General features: G+C 45.1%; 1 protein-coding gene across 1 annotated transcript in view; it reads right to left on the minus strand.

Annotated features, from left to right (window-relative positions):
* Nucleotides 1-17133, minus strand: part of LOC135212703 (large ribosomal subunit protein bL17m-like) — a 55955-nt gene that overhangs the window by 23561 nt on the left and 15261 nt on the right. Inside the window, exon 2 of the mRNA XM_064246394.1 lies at nucleotides 1465-1566. Within this exon, the coding sequence (XP_064102464.1) occupies nucleotides 1465-1566 (102 nt within the window). The remainder of the gene's footprint in view (nucleotides 1-1464; nucleotides 1567-17133) is intronic.

The following is a 17133-nucleotide window of genomic DNA, read 5'->3' on the forward strand; positions in this document are numbered from 1 at the left end:
AGCATGAACTCTGAAATAAGCAAGAATGAGGGGAATCCCATCCATCGGAGCTCCTCCGTTACTAAGGAAAACCTTCCAATTTGCCTTCTTTCCTTTTAAATACTAAGGCTAGTAAACAGTCTTGATTGTAATATTTGTCCATAACCTACCATGAGCTTGCAGAGCTCCTGGTTGTGAGTACAGAGGCTAAGTATCACATCTTATGCTGAAGACTTAAGTTCACAGGCAGGCAAATGTTTAAAGTTCCTCAAGAGCATGGAAGCCTGTGCTAGGGCAGAGAATTTCAACCCCTTAGGCCAGAAAACCTAGGAAATGGGTGAACAGTAACCCTTATAAACAGAAACAGAGTGGAGCATGTCTTGTTGGATGTAGACTAGAAACTTTCCAATCTGCTGAAAACACCTACCCCTTTGCAGGTAGACACCTACCATAGATGTGTTTTCAGTACCCTGCAAGAAAAGCCTCTATCTCATGGGACAAGCTGGATAGTCTCCAGCCATGAAACACATGCAACTCATGGACTGGCAGTACTTCAGCAAGTTTTGGGAGGCATTTCCAATGCAACCCAGGGTTTTGGCACAGGCAAGCAAAATGCCAAAAACCTCCTGTTTAGCCACATGGCAAACAAGTCAATCACCAAGATTCCTCGAGCTCAAATAGCTTCTCTTCTATGTGTGGAAATAAGGACCAATAAGACCTGTCCAGGGTTATTGGACTGGCCTGTCAACACATTTTGAGGCCCCATATGCATCTGGCTCACTTGTGCATTTAATTACCTCACTCATCTGGAGAGAGAGAGACTGTCCCTCGTTGTTTGTTCAAATATGACACTATGGTTGCATTGTTGTTCATCAGCATAAACAAGTGTTCCATCATCTGATCCCAAAATGCAACAAGATCTGCACCCATCTTGAGAACACTGATGTGTAGGTAAGATTCCTTTCAAGTTTGCATGTCTAGAATTAACAAAGCATTCCTTCAATGTATCTGACTATGAGGTTCCAGTCATCTCGCCACAGAGTGAGATCCTCCTCTCCCTCTTCAACAGGAGTGCTGGAAGATCGAAGGCTGGCTTCAGTCACCGCTGATTGTAGATGGATATACTACATATAGGGTATAAAGTTCTTCGTAGATGAGACAGGTTACCAAGGAGTTGCCATAGCTAAGTTAGCTGCTGATGTTCATGTTGGCAGAAAAAAAGAAAAATTAATGCTGCTTAGTGAGTGAGTGAGTGCAACCCCATCTTCTCACTTGACTGCAGCTATTTAACTACACTGTTGCAGTTTCAATGACTAGACCCAGCTATTGCCCAAGGTTCCACTTAAAGAGACAAAGGTTTGCACTCTCATGAGAACAAACATCAGACAATACTTGACCATAATTTATAGTGACTCTTTTCTGTTTTTGTAACAAATTAAAAGCCTATAACACATTAAAACTGGTACAAGGACATATCTGACTAACCTTGAATAACTTGTGTACAAGCTGTTTCTCTTCCAACCAATAACTTGCCATTTCCATTGTAGGTCTGTGTCGGTCACCATATTTAATAGCATCACTAATGAGCTGAAAAACAAGTGTTACCTTTATTGATACATATACTTTGGCTACTCAAGTGTCATCAGTGATTAAAAGAAACAAAAAATGGGGCCTTAAATCTATATAAAGCTGAAATTTAAGCAACAAAGCTAACAATATCTAAATTCATTACTCTTAATACTCTTATCCTTTTCCAGTGTTACCTTGGTTGTTAGAAATAAATATAGCCATAAATAACCAAATAACTTCACTTTAGGTACACTCAGTGTTTTAGCCTACAATGTATATGATAAGCCTTGCTACCCTGTCCAGGATTCAGGCTTATGCCTTTTTTGGTTGGAAATAGGGAGACTGTGAGCTTAACCACTTAGCCATTCTTGTTTACCAACTGAGTGAATAAGTTTAGTGATGCCCTTTTCCAACCCAAAATGTCTGTAGTTTGTAGTATGTATTTGACAACTTTTCATGAATATTCCACCAAATCTTAATTTTACATAAGTGACTCACTAAGCAATTACATAGCAGAATGTAAAGGACTGAGGGTTTGTATAATGTGTAATAACAAATCACAAATTTTTAAAGTATTGTATTTTTCCTAACTATACAAACCTGAGGTCCTTTACATGACACCCCTCAATCTGTTCCTGGGCCTAAAGCAAAGTGGAATATTTACATCCAGTTGGGTGGGACTCCCGAATACCGGACAAGCAGTTACTGCCTACCTGCCGTGTTAAATCTTCAACAGCTGTTTGCGTTTATATGTAATGTTTATTAATATTACTCGAGACTGTAAATGTAACCACCACAATAAAACATTTTGTTGCCTATACTATACTAGTGAAAGTAGTATGAGATGTCTTATTCCTAGGAATGTTTTGAAATGAAATGCATTGTTACCCTGTAATATGGGGTTTTATCCTTAATGACATCACAACTGCAACTCCACAGTGCTTATTTGATTGTAATTATACACATTCTGTTCTTAATTCACTCGAAATTCCACCTGAAATTCGTGAGTTTGTTTACAGTGAAACCGTAGTGGGAACAATTTTTCAGCTTTGTTGTACATCTGGCTGCCAAAAATATCTGCGAGCAGACGACGCATTAGTGAATTATTCATGACAAAAATTTTGTATTTTGTTGCTTGCACATTTCATTGATTTAAGTCCATATTACTATCTTGACTTTAAAATTATTAATAATTATGGATGAAATAAATATACCTTTTAATGATGTGTGCTAGGACTAGAGTCCTGAAGTGTGACGCAATCACCACCTCTCCGGCCACTTGTCTGTTTTCACTTCATAAGAAATTAATGGCCCTGACTTTGAAACAGCTAGAAAATCGTCAAGAGGAAAGTTAACATTGAGAACCATATATATTTTGATTGAGAAAAGTATAAACTTATACAACAGTACGCAAAAAATACTTGTTGATTATCCAAAAAATTAAATGACAACTACTGAGCATACTCATATTTTATATAAGATTATATAAATACTTATTTTTCGTAATCAATTTACTACATAGGTCTAAATGCTAACTTCCCTATACTATTAACGATTTTATGGTCGATTCAAATCTGGGCCTTTTGATTTCTTATGGCGATAAATCTTTGTTGTGGCCCAGGCCTGGATGATCACGACCTCTGACAGCAAGGCCACGAAACGCTATGGCAAATTGAATTTATAAACTGCATTATGAAATATCAAATTATAATTAGAATAAAATATCATTAGTATTGGAAATTCATAAATTCTCATTCTAAGTATTCAAAATCTTCACTTTCAATAGTAATAAAAAAATAGGTACTGGCACCGCCAAGAATTCGCTAAGTTTCTCCTGGCTACATTTCGAACAGGGTCATTGTTTACCATCTGTGGGTACAAATGTTTTGTGGATTTAGCACAGGAAAATGACAATTTGTCGAAAATTGCATTTTTCCTAACTATACAAACCTGAGGTCCTTTAACAATAGGAAGGTAACTAGCGGCAGCTGGACGGTCGTAAGCTTCGAACAGGGGAAGGGGAGAACGGTAGTTAACTGCTTGTCCGATCGTGCGCGCGCGCCCGCGCGCCCGAGAGGTGAAGAATCACTTTTGCTTTAGGCCCATGCAAAAAGTTGCAGAGTGAGGGGTGGCATGAGGTGGGACTATATGTAAAGGACCTCAGGTTTGTATAGTTAGGAAAAATGCAATTTTCGACAAATTGTCATTTGTTCCGATACGTAATACAAACCCTCGGTCCTTTAACAATAGGAAGACTCACTTCTTGGTGGGAGGAATCTGAGTCTTTTTGGTGAACAGACTGGTGTTCGTCCAACCCTGGAGTGCCTCCCTGGTCGTAAGAGCAAGGGAGGGATCCAAACCTCTGTCCGATTGATCGGGGTGTGCACCGCAGGATCAATGGTCAGACCTCTGGGCCAAGTACTAAGAGAGAGGCAAGCGTATCTCTTCGTACCAGCAAGCAAGAACTTGTTCCTGTTTGCAAGAGACAATCATAAAATGATGGGTTGTCTCAAATTGGCATCCACTTCCTCCCCCTTGTTGGAGGAAGTGGTGGATATTTACTCCTATCCCTACTGAAAGGGATAGGATGGTGCTCTATTGAGTAGCTCACCTGCATCTCGTCCTTACCCAGCAGGGTGACGACCGTGTCCCTCTACCCAGAGGTAGAGGGAAGAAAAAGATGGGAAGAGGAGCCAGTCACACTCTCATTCCTCATCCATTCTTACGGTCACACCAGGACTCGATGCTGTTCAGCCTGCGAGGTCTGGGTTAACTACACAACGTGTTGAGCAACCACCACGGTTCCCAAGGAAAAAGATCCAAGGAACTGTGGGCAATATCCTGAAGGTAGGAGGAGGTGCATGCAGTCCGGTTGGACCAGGCGCCTGCCTTCATTACCTGCGCCACGGAGAAGTTCTTGCGGAACGCGAGAGAATGATGAAGAGGCGTCCACACTCATCCTGGGTGTCGAGTTTTCTTCAGACAGCACCGTCGCGCCTTCACAGGACAAAGCAGCATAGCCTTCGTATCGGAGGCGGTGAAGTCCATTAGGGAGGGTATTGTGAAGGACTCGAACCAATCGTCAGTTACCGAAGGGTTCCGAGTCTTCGCTACGAAGATCGGTACGAAATCGAGCGTCACAAATCCCCATCCCTTTGTGCTTGACTTCTCAAGAGAAGTCATGCAGTTACCTAAGACGAAAAGAAGGGCATAGTCGTATGACCTATCCCTCTTCTCGACTTTGGTTATGTACAGTACTCATACTGACAAGCTATTAAGACGAAGTAATGATTGCTCTGGAACAACCGAACTAAGTCCACAGCATAGTTCGTAACTGACTCGGGCGCTCTGACAGCTGCCGACTGACTGGTTCGGAATCAGTAGAGGCAAGTTGTCCAAGCATCCGGGTAAGTCACGTGACCTTCGCCCTTTAAAGAGTTATGCTGAGAGACCAAACAAATAAAATATTTGTTAGTCACCGATGCCGGACGGCGCGGCGATGATTCTCTTAATGCATAAGCTCAAAAGGCGAAAGTCAATTGCCTTCAAAAAGACGAGGTCCCTGATGGCAAGAAAATCTCATAGACGTTGAATCTCAGCTTAAGGAGAAACAACACTATGTGACGTTGAAGACGAAGGTAGGCAATGAATGCAACCTACGTCTTCCAGCTGAATCGAGAGAAGGAATCTCAAGATTCTAAACCTGTGCTTACAAATGACTGAAAACGCTAACCGCCATTTCATTGCTGTCCGTTGTGCAATGAAAGCGGGGCGTTCTTCAGTAATGAAACACAGGGGACGCCGCTTGAAGAACTGCTTCTCATGGGCTGAACGTTTGGAAGTAGAGCTGGCAGGTGTGGGAGTAGGCGATGTCTTTCAATACATCTGCTAATCCGGGGTGAACAATGAACAATTGCACACCTCCGAATACAGGATATTTTGAGGACAAACTCAGATTCCGCAAAAATCATTCGCATTATCGAGATACGATGCAGCAAGAGACTATTACAGAATTCTGTTACCGTGCGGTAAACAGAAAGATGAGAGTCGAATAGATATCTCTGTTTAAAATTCTCGCAATACCGAAGACGATGAATACTAGCGTCACAGCAGTAGATGGTCATTCATGTATGCGAGAATCCCCGTTAATCAGAGACTTAAGTCCGTGATTGTTGGGCAGAGATACGGTTGGTATTCAATCAAAGCAGGTGAGAAAGACATAACCAACCGTCCATCTCAAAGCGGCAGCTGGTACTGAAATGCCTCGGGCAATTCAATACGCAGTAGCTGTCGCCGACTCGTCATCCTGAGTTGCCAAGTAATCCTTTCCACGAAGGAATGCGTTCGGCTAGAACTACCGAGCATAAAAAGATATGCTCGAGCAATTATATTTATGCGAAACGAATTTCGGTAAATATAAAAGCTTAAATGGTGTTGTTGTGACAACACCATAAGTATATAAAATTGAAACTGGAAACTCCTGGGAGGTTGCAGGCAACCCCGAGTTGCAGTTCAATTAGAATACTTTTCGTCTAAGTCGCAATCCGTAGAATAACCAGGATATGCGCCTACCCCTCGGACCATTCAACTGCTTAGCAGAATCATGTCGCGAGGTTAATATACGTAGTATATTTGTAGGATTCTGAACAACGATCTCCATCCTAAATTCTTTCCTTCAAGAAAACAAAATAAGGATTGGAGATCGACCACCTTCGGTCTCTATCAAAGAGAGTGAAGAAGTCTTCCTCGAAGGAAAGCTTCAATGGTGAACAGAATACTAAGACGATAGTTCAAGCCAAACTGGATTATTCCCGTCCGTTCTTCTCTATTCCAGGTTGGTCGCCTATTGTGAGATAGTCTTCTTTCAGCAGCAGTCTTCTTCCTAATGCTAGAAATTCCAGGAATTCGAGCATAGGCGAGGTTCCCGATTATCGTGTAACATATCGGGGATTCTCGTCTCGCTCACTTTGGACCGTGGTCTCGCCTAAGTGTTTGGAGATCGTAAGAAACTCTAACACTCTGAATGCGCTAGAAATTCTGTAGAAATCTAAGCAGTCTGCGAAACCCCCACCGAATTCGTCAAACGATATCGGCTGGTGGTCCTCTCGATTCCCGTAGAAATCGAGAATGGGGCAGGATCCCTCCTCAACGACCGGGGCTTACGTCAGGTAGGACCCGAAGGTCCCCCCGGTAGTGCAGTCCCCAGCGTGGAATCCTACAGAGAAATCTCTGTAGGATCCCTCCCCTTTCCCTCGTAGCCGTAAGGAGAGAGGGAATGGGGGAGGAATTGGATACTCGCTCGCCTTCCCAGTGGAACTAGCAGTTGGAGAAGAAAAGGAGCAGCCATCGCCTTGCGGCGATGGCCTCTCAGAGTCTGGGAAAACGTATCGTCAGGAGAAAACGTTTTTCCCGAGGAGGGTTACGAACTCTCACTGTAGGTAAGGGTCTGCCGCCACTGTGAACGTCGTCTGGGTGGGGCTGATCGACACCTGACAGGAGAGAGCCGATACCGTCCTCCGACTCATTCCAGTCCTCGTCGAGGTCGAAACCTCTCAGGAGGACCGAAGGAGTATTTAAATACGGTGTCCGAAGACACGTAGAAACGCCGCTGTCGCAGTAGAGGAGGTGGAAGTAGCTTGATCGACCGGCCAGAACTGAGAGAGCCTTCTTGTCCGGAGACGAGAGACTCTGGTTCAAGACAGAATCGGCAAGCTCCGATCGCGGCAAACCCACCGTCGGTTTGGGTTCCCTCTCGGGCCCCAAAACGACTCGAGCAGAGACATGGGCTCTGCTGGTGGGAGCGGCGATCCTTCCCCCAGGTCGTTGTGCTGACGAATCAGTGCAATAACCTGGCAAAGTTACTCTGAATCTCGGAAGTTACAGCGTCTTAGAGGAGTAGGACCATCCAGTCCCTCCAACAAGAGCAGCTCCCAAGACCCTCCTCCTTCAGAAGAAGGACCAGCAACAGATCCCTGACGGTTGCCTCCAATCACTTGCGCGTACGTCCTGGCTGGTCCTAAGACCATACCTGGCACGTGCGGCGTCGTGACGGGATCGTGAGCGGCGCATCTCTCACGATCACTCCTATATACCTCGCTCTTCCTGGCGTATGCCGAGGAAGTTGAAGGTATCGGAGAGACAGAATAGACGCTACCCCCTCCCCCCCCTGACGGTCGCCTCCAATCACTTGCGCGTACGTCCTGGTTGGTCCTAAGACCATACGTGGCACGTGCGGCGTCGTGACGGGATCGTGAGCGGCGCACCTCTCACGATCACTCCTAGCTACCTCGCTCTTCCCGGTGTAGCCCGAGGAAGTTGAAGGTAGTGGAGAGACAGACCTGACGCTCCCCCCCCCCCCCCCTCCGCTCGCTGGCAGGACCAGCGTACGTGGGGGGCTGCAGCCGATCACCAACCCGCGGTGGGGATCGATCTGCAGGCCTGGCCGTGCCGCTCACCTGTGGCGAGCGGCTCGACTGAGCACGTCGACCCCGGTCCCGTGCGTCAGACGAGCTGCTGCTGGTCATCGTATCCGCCCGGTCCCTGTGGGAGCGGCGGTCAGGTGACCTGCAGAGCTCACTTTCGCGGTGAGACCGGTGAGCGTCCTCGCGGCACGTCAAACCGCTGGTACCAGCCGAGGCTGGTACCGTCGGTCGACGGGAACCTGGGGGACCTCTTCCCAGCCTCAACCCGTGGCCGGTCAGAGACCGTCACGTCCACCCGAGGGGTACCGGCTGGTCGCTGCGAGAGCGGCCGCTGGCCTGGCGAGAGTCACCTGAGCGGCTCTCGACAGTCTTCTGCTCCGTGCCTCGGTCATGACGCTGAGCGAACTCAGGCGTCTTAACTTTGGCTGCACGGTCACCCGAAGGAGACCGTACACTCGGAACTTCTCGCGGACGAGAAACCGAGCCGGTACCTGGCTTAGCAGCAGAGCTGCCAAGACCAGGCGAGGGTGTACCAGCGGTAGCCAGCATACCCCTTGGTCCCCGTCTTCTTCTTCTTCTCAGAAGGGGAGACGGGCCCCGTTCCCGAAGGAACAGGAGGACCAGCAGAAGAACCCCCCCGTCACACCGGAGTGTGACGAGCCCTTCGAAGTTCCCGAAGGAGTCTTCTTAGGGGGAAATCCGGTTACCATCTGATCGCTGCGAGACGGCCGCTGGCCTGGCGAGAGTCACCTGAGCGGTTCTCGCCAGCCTTCTGCTCCGTGCCGTGGTCTTGGCGCCGAGCGAACTCTGGCGCCGAAACTTTGGCTGCACGGTCTCCCGAGGGAGAGCGTACACTCGGGATCTCCCGCGAACGAGAGACCGAGCCGGAACCTGGCGTAGCGGCATCGCCGCTAGCACCAGGCGAGGAAGTACCAGAGCTAACCGATACTCCTCTGGTCCCCGTCTATCTCTTCCTTACGGAAGGGGAGACGGGCCCCGCTCCCGAAGGAGCAGGAGGACCAGCAAGGACCCCCCGTCCCACCGAGGTGGGATGGGCCCTTAGAAGTTCCCGAAGGAGACTTCTTAGGGGGGAGAGGCAGCCTTCTTCTTCTTCGGCTTATGGGCCTTAGAAGTCGAAGGGAAGAAGGCAGCAGCAGACGAAGACGAAGATGACACCTTCCTCTTCTTCGTCAGCTCACGCAGGACAGTCGTCAGGTCCTCCATCCAGAGCCGGAGTCGGGCCTATTGCCGAAGCAACACGGCCCGACTGCACCTGTCCGGAAGGACCTGGGACTGGGGAAAGACACACCATTCGGGCAGGACCAGCATGGACAGGCGCAGGAACCAGGAGCGACAGGAACAGCAACCAGCTCAGGAGCGGCAGGAACAGCGGCAGCGGTAAACACAGAAGGGACAGCCAAGCCAGTAGCGGGAACCACATCAGCGACAGGTACGGCAGGCCCAGCCATCGCCTCGTAGAATCATCGGCAGCCAGCGGGAACCTGGTACTGGCGGCCGGTCTAGGGGCGAGCTGCTGGAACAGCGGAAGTCTGGGGCAGGCAACACGAAGAAAACACAGGCGGCGGCGGCATATCCCTCCTCGGTACGGCGGCGACCGGCCCTAGAAGCGGCAGACGGCGTCACCGACACAGCATGGGGAGTGTAGACCAGCGGGGGGAAGCAGCATAAGCGGCCGTGAAGGTTGTAGTGGAGACCACTCCAAGGTCACCGCCCCAGACCTCGCTAGACGCTGCAGCAGATCGTGGATGCTAGGCACGCCCTGCAGCCGCAGTGGTCCATACCTGTCCAAGGTCGTCTCCCCCGGATGTAGCACCTGCGGTAGCACAGACAGATTAGTAAGAGGGGTTCCCTCACGCACGGGGTGGGGGGGGAGACATGCCCCACCCTGAACGCAAGGAAGACCCCAAATACAAAATACAACGAAGAAGCTGAGCGGGGGGCAGGAAGGAAGACGAAGAATCGGATACCAAGGGAGTCGCGGGAGAGCTTTCCGACGACTTCCTGGCAGACCTTCGCTTCCCCTACCCCCGCACAGCAGTGAAAAGTAATATGAAAATGAAACAGAATACTGCCCTTGCGATTCACTTCATAGAACTTAAGGGGAAAAGATCAAATCCCGGGTAAGAACGGAAACTTGATCCAAATAATATGATGCTATCATAAAATATATATGAAAATGAAACAGAATACTGCACTTGCGATTTCACTTTCACAGAAAATAATCGTAAGGATCAATTCCCGGGTAAGAGCGAAATTGATCCAAATTAAATTATGCAAATAAATAAATGAAAATGAAAAGAATACTGCATTGCGAATCCACTTTCATTGCATTTTATCATACAAAATAAAAGGTTCGTGCCGAGCGCAATCACGCTCTCGGTAACGAACGCACAGGGCAAAAATATAATGAAAAAAGTACTTACATTTTTCAATTACACACTTTCGCCCAAATACATGACTCGGCGCGAGCGTCGGCACCGAGACATAATTCAAGGGTTCAATTCATGAAAAGAGAGGAAATCGCCGCATCTACGGCGATAGCTCCATGTTGGTTCATAATTAAGTAATGAAAATGAAAACAGTGTACTTACAGTTTCATTTTCAAGTCAAACAAACCATTAGTAGAAAACACAATATAAACAAAGCATACGACGATGAAGCGGGCAGAGAGCGATGACGAACACGTCCTTCACACCCGCGGCCGAAAGCAAAAGTGATTCTTCACCTCTCGGGCGCGCGGGCGCGCGCACGATCGGACAAGCAGTTAACTACCGTTCTCCCCTTGTTCGAAGCTTACGACCGTCCCAGCTGCCGCTAGTTACCTTCCTATTGTTAAAGGACCGAGGGTTTGTATTACGTATCGGAACAATGGGCAGTTTGTTTTTTCAAGTGACTCAGCAAACACCGAGATGGCATCAATCGTCTACATTTAAAGTGTTTTGAGTAAAAATTTTGAGAGCGTCATGGCTATAAGTTTGTACTGCTCTTACTTCGAGAGGAGAGTAGAGGTCCCGGTGTACTGCCTGGATTGGCCATAACTCTTGACAGATGCTCATGGCCAGTCATGGCAAAGGATTCAAGTACTTTTTCGGGAAGGTGGCCACGTTTCAGGAGAGATGTGCGTTATGTCACCCTTGGTAGCATAGTACCTGACACAGAACAATTACTATATAAGATAGGCTAGATCTACTGTGAACTCATCATAGCATTAGCCTACCAGTATTTACCATGCTGCTAACTCCGTCTGACCAAACATGGGAGTGGCTACAGTTTCACGGGCCAACCTTTCCTTCGGCCAATTTTCATGTCCAATTCTACAGCTACATGGCGGTGAGGTCGGACAAGAAAATCTGCGGAAGAACACACACACAACGAAAATGGCGGTGAGACCAAAACAACATCAAACAATGGTTGTGACCTAACCAAACGAACCAACCTAACCTGACTTAGGGCTTGTGCCCTAACTTGGCTGGGGGGCAACCCCCCTGTATGGTAACAATGGTTGTGACCTAACCAAACATACCAACCTAACCAACCTGACTTAGGGCGCGTGACCTGACTTGCCTGAGGGGCTTCACCCCCCTGGACCCCCCAAGTTGGTCGAAGGGACTAGGCTACTTACCTGTGCAGATGGATTTGGTTGTTGTGCAGCCCTGGAAATTGGTCCGTGAAACTGTAAACAACTCCAAACAGGCTCTCACTTTTAAAAATAGTCTAGTAGGCTACTTAGTGTATAGATAGTAGCCTACTAGGTAGATTGAATACTTCATACCTACTAGGGGGAAACACCGCAGTGGATCCATCGTCATCGCATGGATCAGCCTTATTCACTCGATATTTAATTGGTGAAACAAGAATACAATTACATCTTTAAGCATATCATGCAAAAGATTGAAGTTTCGTCAACATAATGTGATATATGAAAGCGCCATACAACCCAAAATGTGAGGTCTTCGTTAAATATGTTTTCAAGGCAATTTCGAAATCCAATATGGCGTCCACCAACTGAGGTGCAGTTCGTAACCGCAAAGGATCAACACCTTTCCCATCCTTCCCAGCACTCATTTGAACAATGTTAGAATATATATGTAACGTTTATTGCTCTTACTCAAGATTGCAGTTGTAATCAGCACAATAAAACAACATTTTGTTGCCTACCTATATTAGTGAAAGTGTGAAACTTATTCCCGGGGTCATGAACTGAAATTCATTTTCACCTTGTAATCGGTGGTTTTATCCTTACTGCCATCACAACTGAAACTCCACAGTGCTTATTTGATTATAATTATACATGTTTTGGTCTTAATTCACTCCAAATTACACTAGAACTACATTGCTGTTCTTGGTTCCTAAGCACTCACTCCACAAACACAGTTGCGGGCAGCACACGACTAGTACAAGGTTTATGAGGTGCAAAGCTTTATTCCCTTAATTGTTTACTTTACTCATTATTTAGTTTAACTTTACTTTGTTACTTCAAAATGTTTATTTAATTCATGTCTGTTATCCCCTTTTTGCAACCAAATTAACCCCCAAAAATTACAGATATTTCTAAAGTAGATATGAGCAGACGATGGCAAAGCGACATCATTGTTGCCAATTTAGTGGAGCTTCACACATACGCCGTTGCATTTACAAACTGTTTCCATGAATTCTAGTTGTCATAGTAATGTAATAATGATAAAATTGCTCTAATATGTATATATACTACAAATAGATACGCTAATTTCACTTATTTCCCCGGTTTTGTGTAAGTCTTATACCCAAGTTAGGAGGGTAAACACATACCAATTGGCAACACTGATAAACAATAGAAGTGCACGAACAACGCCGTAGGTACTGTTCACAGCAAAACTATTGATATTTGAGTTACTTTTTCAACAACTAATATTTTCAAATTAATAATCATGAATATGTAAAAATTGTATGCAATCATGACCTTATACTGCTGTTTAACTATTTATTTAAATAATTATCTAGCACACGCTTCTTCTTCTTCTTCTTCTATCAAAACATTGTAGTTTCCTTGGATAAGCTGTGGTTGGTGTCGTTGTTGACGGTTGTTGTGAAGAAAGTACCCCAAAGTCTACGGGTAAAAGTGGTATGCGAATTTAACACGTGGAATGGAAAGTTTATCGACAGAAGCGACTCCGCAAACATCGAGATGGTGTCAATCTTCTAAATTGTTGGTGTTATAAGTAAAAATTTTGAAAGCGTCATGGAGGTATGTTTGCACTGCGCATTGGTAGATTTTCATTATCCTCTGTTTAATCTTAAAATATGACCTTAATTTCTAACTTTGGAGAAAATACTTACTTCGAAAGGATAGGGGGAACAACCGACTGGACTAGCGGATCCAGTTTCCACCGTGTGTGGAGCCACCCTCCGAAAAAGTACTTTAACACACCCTGACACCGGAGATGGGCCCGACTCATGAGTTGTTGGTGGTGAGAGCAAGGGCTCGAGACCTCTACTATCCTTTCGAAGTATTTTCTCCAAAGTTAGAAATTAAGGTCATATTTTAAAATCAAACAGAGGTTAATGAAAGTCTGGCTCTACGCAGTGCACACACACCTCAATGATGCTTACGAAATTTTTACTTACAACTACGAATATTTAGAAGATTGAAGATTTGTGTCCATAAACTTCCCATTCCATGTGCTAAATCCGCACACCACTTGTACCCATAGACGCTAGGGCACTTTCTTCACAAAAATCTTTAAAAAATTACTGGACTAGCGGATCCAGTTTCCACCGTGTGTGGAGCCACCCTCCGAAAAAGTACTTTAACACACCCTGACACCGGAGATGGGCACGACTCATGAGTTGTTGGTGGTGAGAGCAAGGGCTCGAGGCCTCTACTATCCTTTCGAAGTATTTTCTCCAAAGTTAGAAATTAAGGTCATATTTTAAAATCAAACAGAGGTTAATGAAAGTCTGGCTCTACGCAGTGCACACACACCTCAATGATGCTTACGAAATTTTTACTTACAACTACGAATATTTAGAAGATTGAAGATTTGTGTCCATAAACTTCCCATTCCATGTGCTAAATCCGCACACCACTTGTACCCATAGACGCTAGGGCACTTTCTTCACAAAAATCTTTAAAAAATTACTTCCAACCACGACTTATCCAAGGAAACTACAATTTTTTGGTAGAAGAAGAAGAAGAAGAAGCGTGCACTAGATAATTATTTAAATAAATAATTAAACAGCAGTATAAGGTCATCAATTGCATACATTTTTTACATATTCATGATTATTAATTTGCAAATATTCATTGTTGAAAAAGAAAATAGATTCCTGACTCAAATATCAACAGTTTTGCAGTGAACAGTACCTACGGCATTGTTCGTGCTCTTCTATTGTTTATCAGTGTTGCCAATTGTTATGTGTTTACCCTCCAAACTAGGTATAAGACTTACACAAAACCGGGGAAATAAGTGAAATTAGCGTATCTGTTTGTAGTATATATACATATTAGAACAATTTTATCATTATTGCATTACTATGACAACTAGAATTCATGGAAACAGTTTGTAACTGTATCGGCATATGTATGAAGCTCCACTAGATTGGCAACGATGAATCATTTTCCCGTCTGCTTGTATCTATTTGAGAAATATCTGTAACTTTCGGGGTTAATTTGGTTGCAAAAAAGGGATAATAGACATGAATTATATTAACATTTTGAATTAACAAAGTAAAGTTAAACTAAATAATGCGTAAAATGATATTGTTAAGATACAATAAAGTTTTGTACATGCTTACCTGGCAGATATATACTTAGCTATAGACTCGGTCGTCCCGACAGAATTTCAAAACTCGCGGCACACGCGACAGGTAGGTCAGGTGATCCACCATTCCCGCCGCTGGGTGGCGGGGTCTGGAACCATTCCCGTTTTCTAAGCCATAATTTCTCTTCCACCTGTCTCCTGAGGGGAGGATGGGTGGGCCATTAATCGTATATATCTGCCAGGTAAGTATGTACAAAACTTTATTGTATCTTAACAATATCATTTTTGTACATGAAAACTTACCCATCAGATATATACTTAGCTGATTGGTACCCTTGGTGGCGGGTAAGAGACAGCTAAAAACAAAATAATAATACTTAAACTAAATACATTAAAAAACAGGGAAAAAACAACATATGTTCTTGGATAAAATAATCCATAGTTCCTACCTGATTGGGCTGAAGACTTCATGACTACTGTCGATGAGTCTGCCTGCCTCAAGAGTTTCAGCGAGGTATGGACCTATGGCTGAATAACTCTTTGGATCCTGTCAATGGGGGCTAGCCCGCTTACGCGACAGAGCCTATTCTGGATCGTACCAATGGGCGGGGCTGACCCCACTTACATGGTTAGAGCCTTGACCTTTTGTCATATCAATGGAGACTCGCCCTCTTACATGACAGAGTTAAGGTTACTATAAGTAATCACAAGGAGCACTGAAGCCAATCCCGATCACCTGACAATGTTAGTACTGTTATAATCTATGAATTGCAAGAGGGTTCCCTATTCCTCTGACAATCAACCAATAAAACAACCACCAATAAAAGATAAATTAAACACTAAAGTAAAATTATGTTATTGTTATTATACAATTAAGTTTGTTCATACTTACCTGGCAGATATATATATAGCTGTATTTTTCTGACGTCCGACAGAAATTTCAAAACTCGCGGCACAGCAGTGGGCGGCCAGGTGGTAGTACCCATTCCGCCGCTGGGAGGCGGATATCAGGAACCATTCCCATTTTCTATTCATATTTTTTATTAATGCCTCTGTCTCCTGAGGGGAGGAGGGCGGGCACTTTAATTATATATATCTGCCAGGTAAGTATGAACAAACTTAATTGTATAATAACAATAACATTTTGTTCATGCCACTTACCTGACAGATATATATATAGCTGAATCACACCTTCGGATGGTGGGAAAAGACAGAATAGGATTTTTTGGGAAACTTAAATTAAGTAGATGATATAAACATCTTGGTTCCTTACCTGTTTGCAAAGTTAGAACTATGTGATTACTGTCACGTAAGGCTGCTTTTGCTTAATCACAGAGTTGCCAGCCAGGTGGAGACCTGTAGTGCTGGTGCGCTCTGGATGATCTGTCAACGGGTGCGAGACCTCAGCGTGACAAGATCATCGAGGCCATACAAATGAGGGCAACGAAGCAACTGACCACCACCTGACCAACTATACACAAAAAACCCCTTAAGACTAACTAAAGGATGGGAGATCTTCACATAAGACTCACCACAACCTAAAAACACAACAACCTAACCTAACTTAAACCTAACTAAGGAATAGGGAAAAGAGCTACTTCCGGACCCCAATACTGTGTCCGCAGAAACGTATGGCCCCACAGTGCATTACAATCGTCATAGATCGTTCTCACATCCCTTAGGTAATGTGAGGCGAAGACGGAGTTGCTCCTCCAAAAGGTGCAATCAAGGATGTCCTTGATTGACATGTTCTTTGGAAGCAAGAGATGGTAGCGACGGCTCGTACTTCGTGCGCTTTTACTCGGAAGAGGCTCAAATCAGTCTTCTGGAAAGATGAATGAGCCTCCCGAATGGTGTCCCTTAGAAAGAAAGCCACAGCATTCTTCGATAAAGGTAACTCTGGCCTCTTCACAGAGCACCAGAGGTTACCTGAGGGACCTCTTACCTCTTTAGTTCTATGCACGTAGAACTTGAGAGCCCTTACCGGGCAAAGGACTCTCTCTGGTTCTTGGCCCACCAGACTTGACATACCCTTGATCTCGAAAGTCTTCGGCCAAGGGTTCTAAGGATTTTCATTCTTCGCCAAGAAAGATGGGTTCAACGAGCAGACAGCATTGTCCCCTTTGAAGCCCATTAACTTGCTAAACGCTTGAATTTCACTAACTCTCTTAGCTGTCGCAAGAGAAGTTAGGAAAAGAGCCTTCCTTGTCAGGTTTCGAAGAGACGCTGTCTGAAGCGGTTTCGAAAGTGTTCGACATAAGGTAATTTTCAGGACTACATCCAGATTCCATGATGGAGGTCTCATTTGAGGAACCTTCGAGGTCTCGAAAGACTTCAAAAGGTCATGAATATCCTTGTTGTCAGACAGGTCTAGGCCTCTGTGCCTAAAAACCGCTGACAAC

Source organism: Macrobrachium nipponense, chromosome 41, assembly GCF_015104395.2.
Source record: "Macrobrachium nipponense isolate FS-2020 chromosome 41, ASM1510439v2, whole genome shotgun sequence".
NCBI classification, from domain to species: Eukaryota; Metazoa; Arthropoda; class Malacostraca; order Decapoda; family Palaemonidae; genus Macrobrachium; species Macrobrachium nipponense.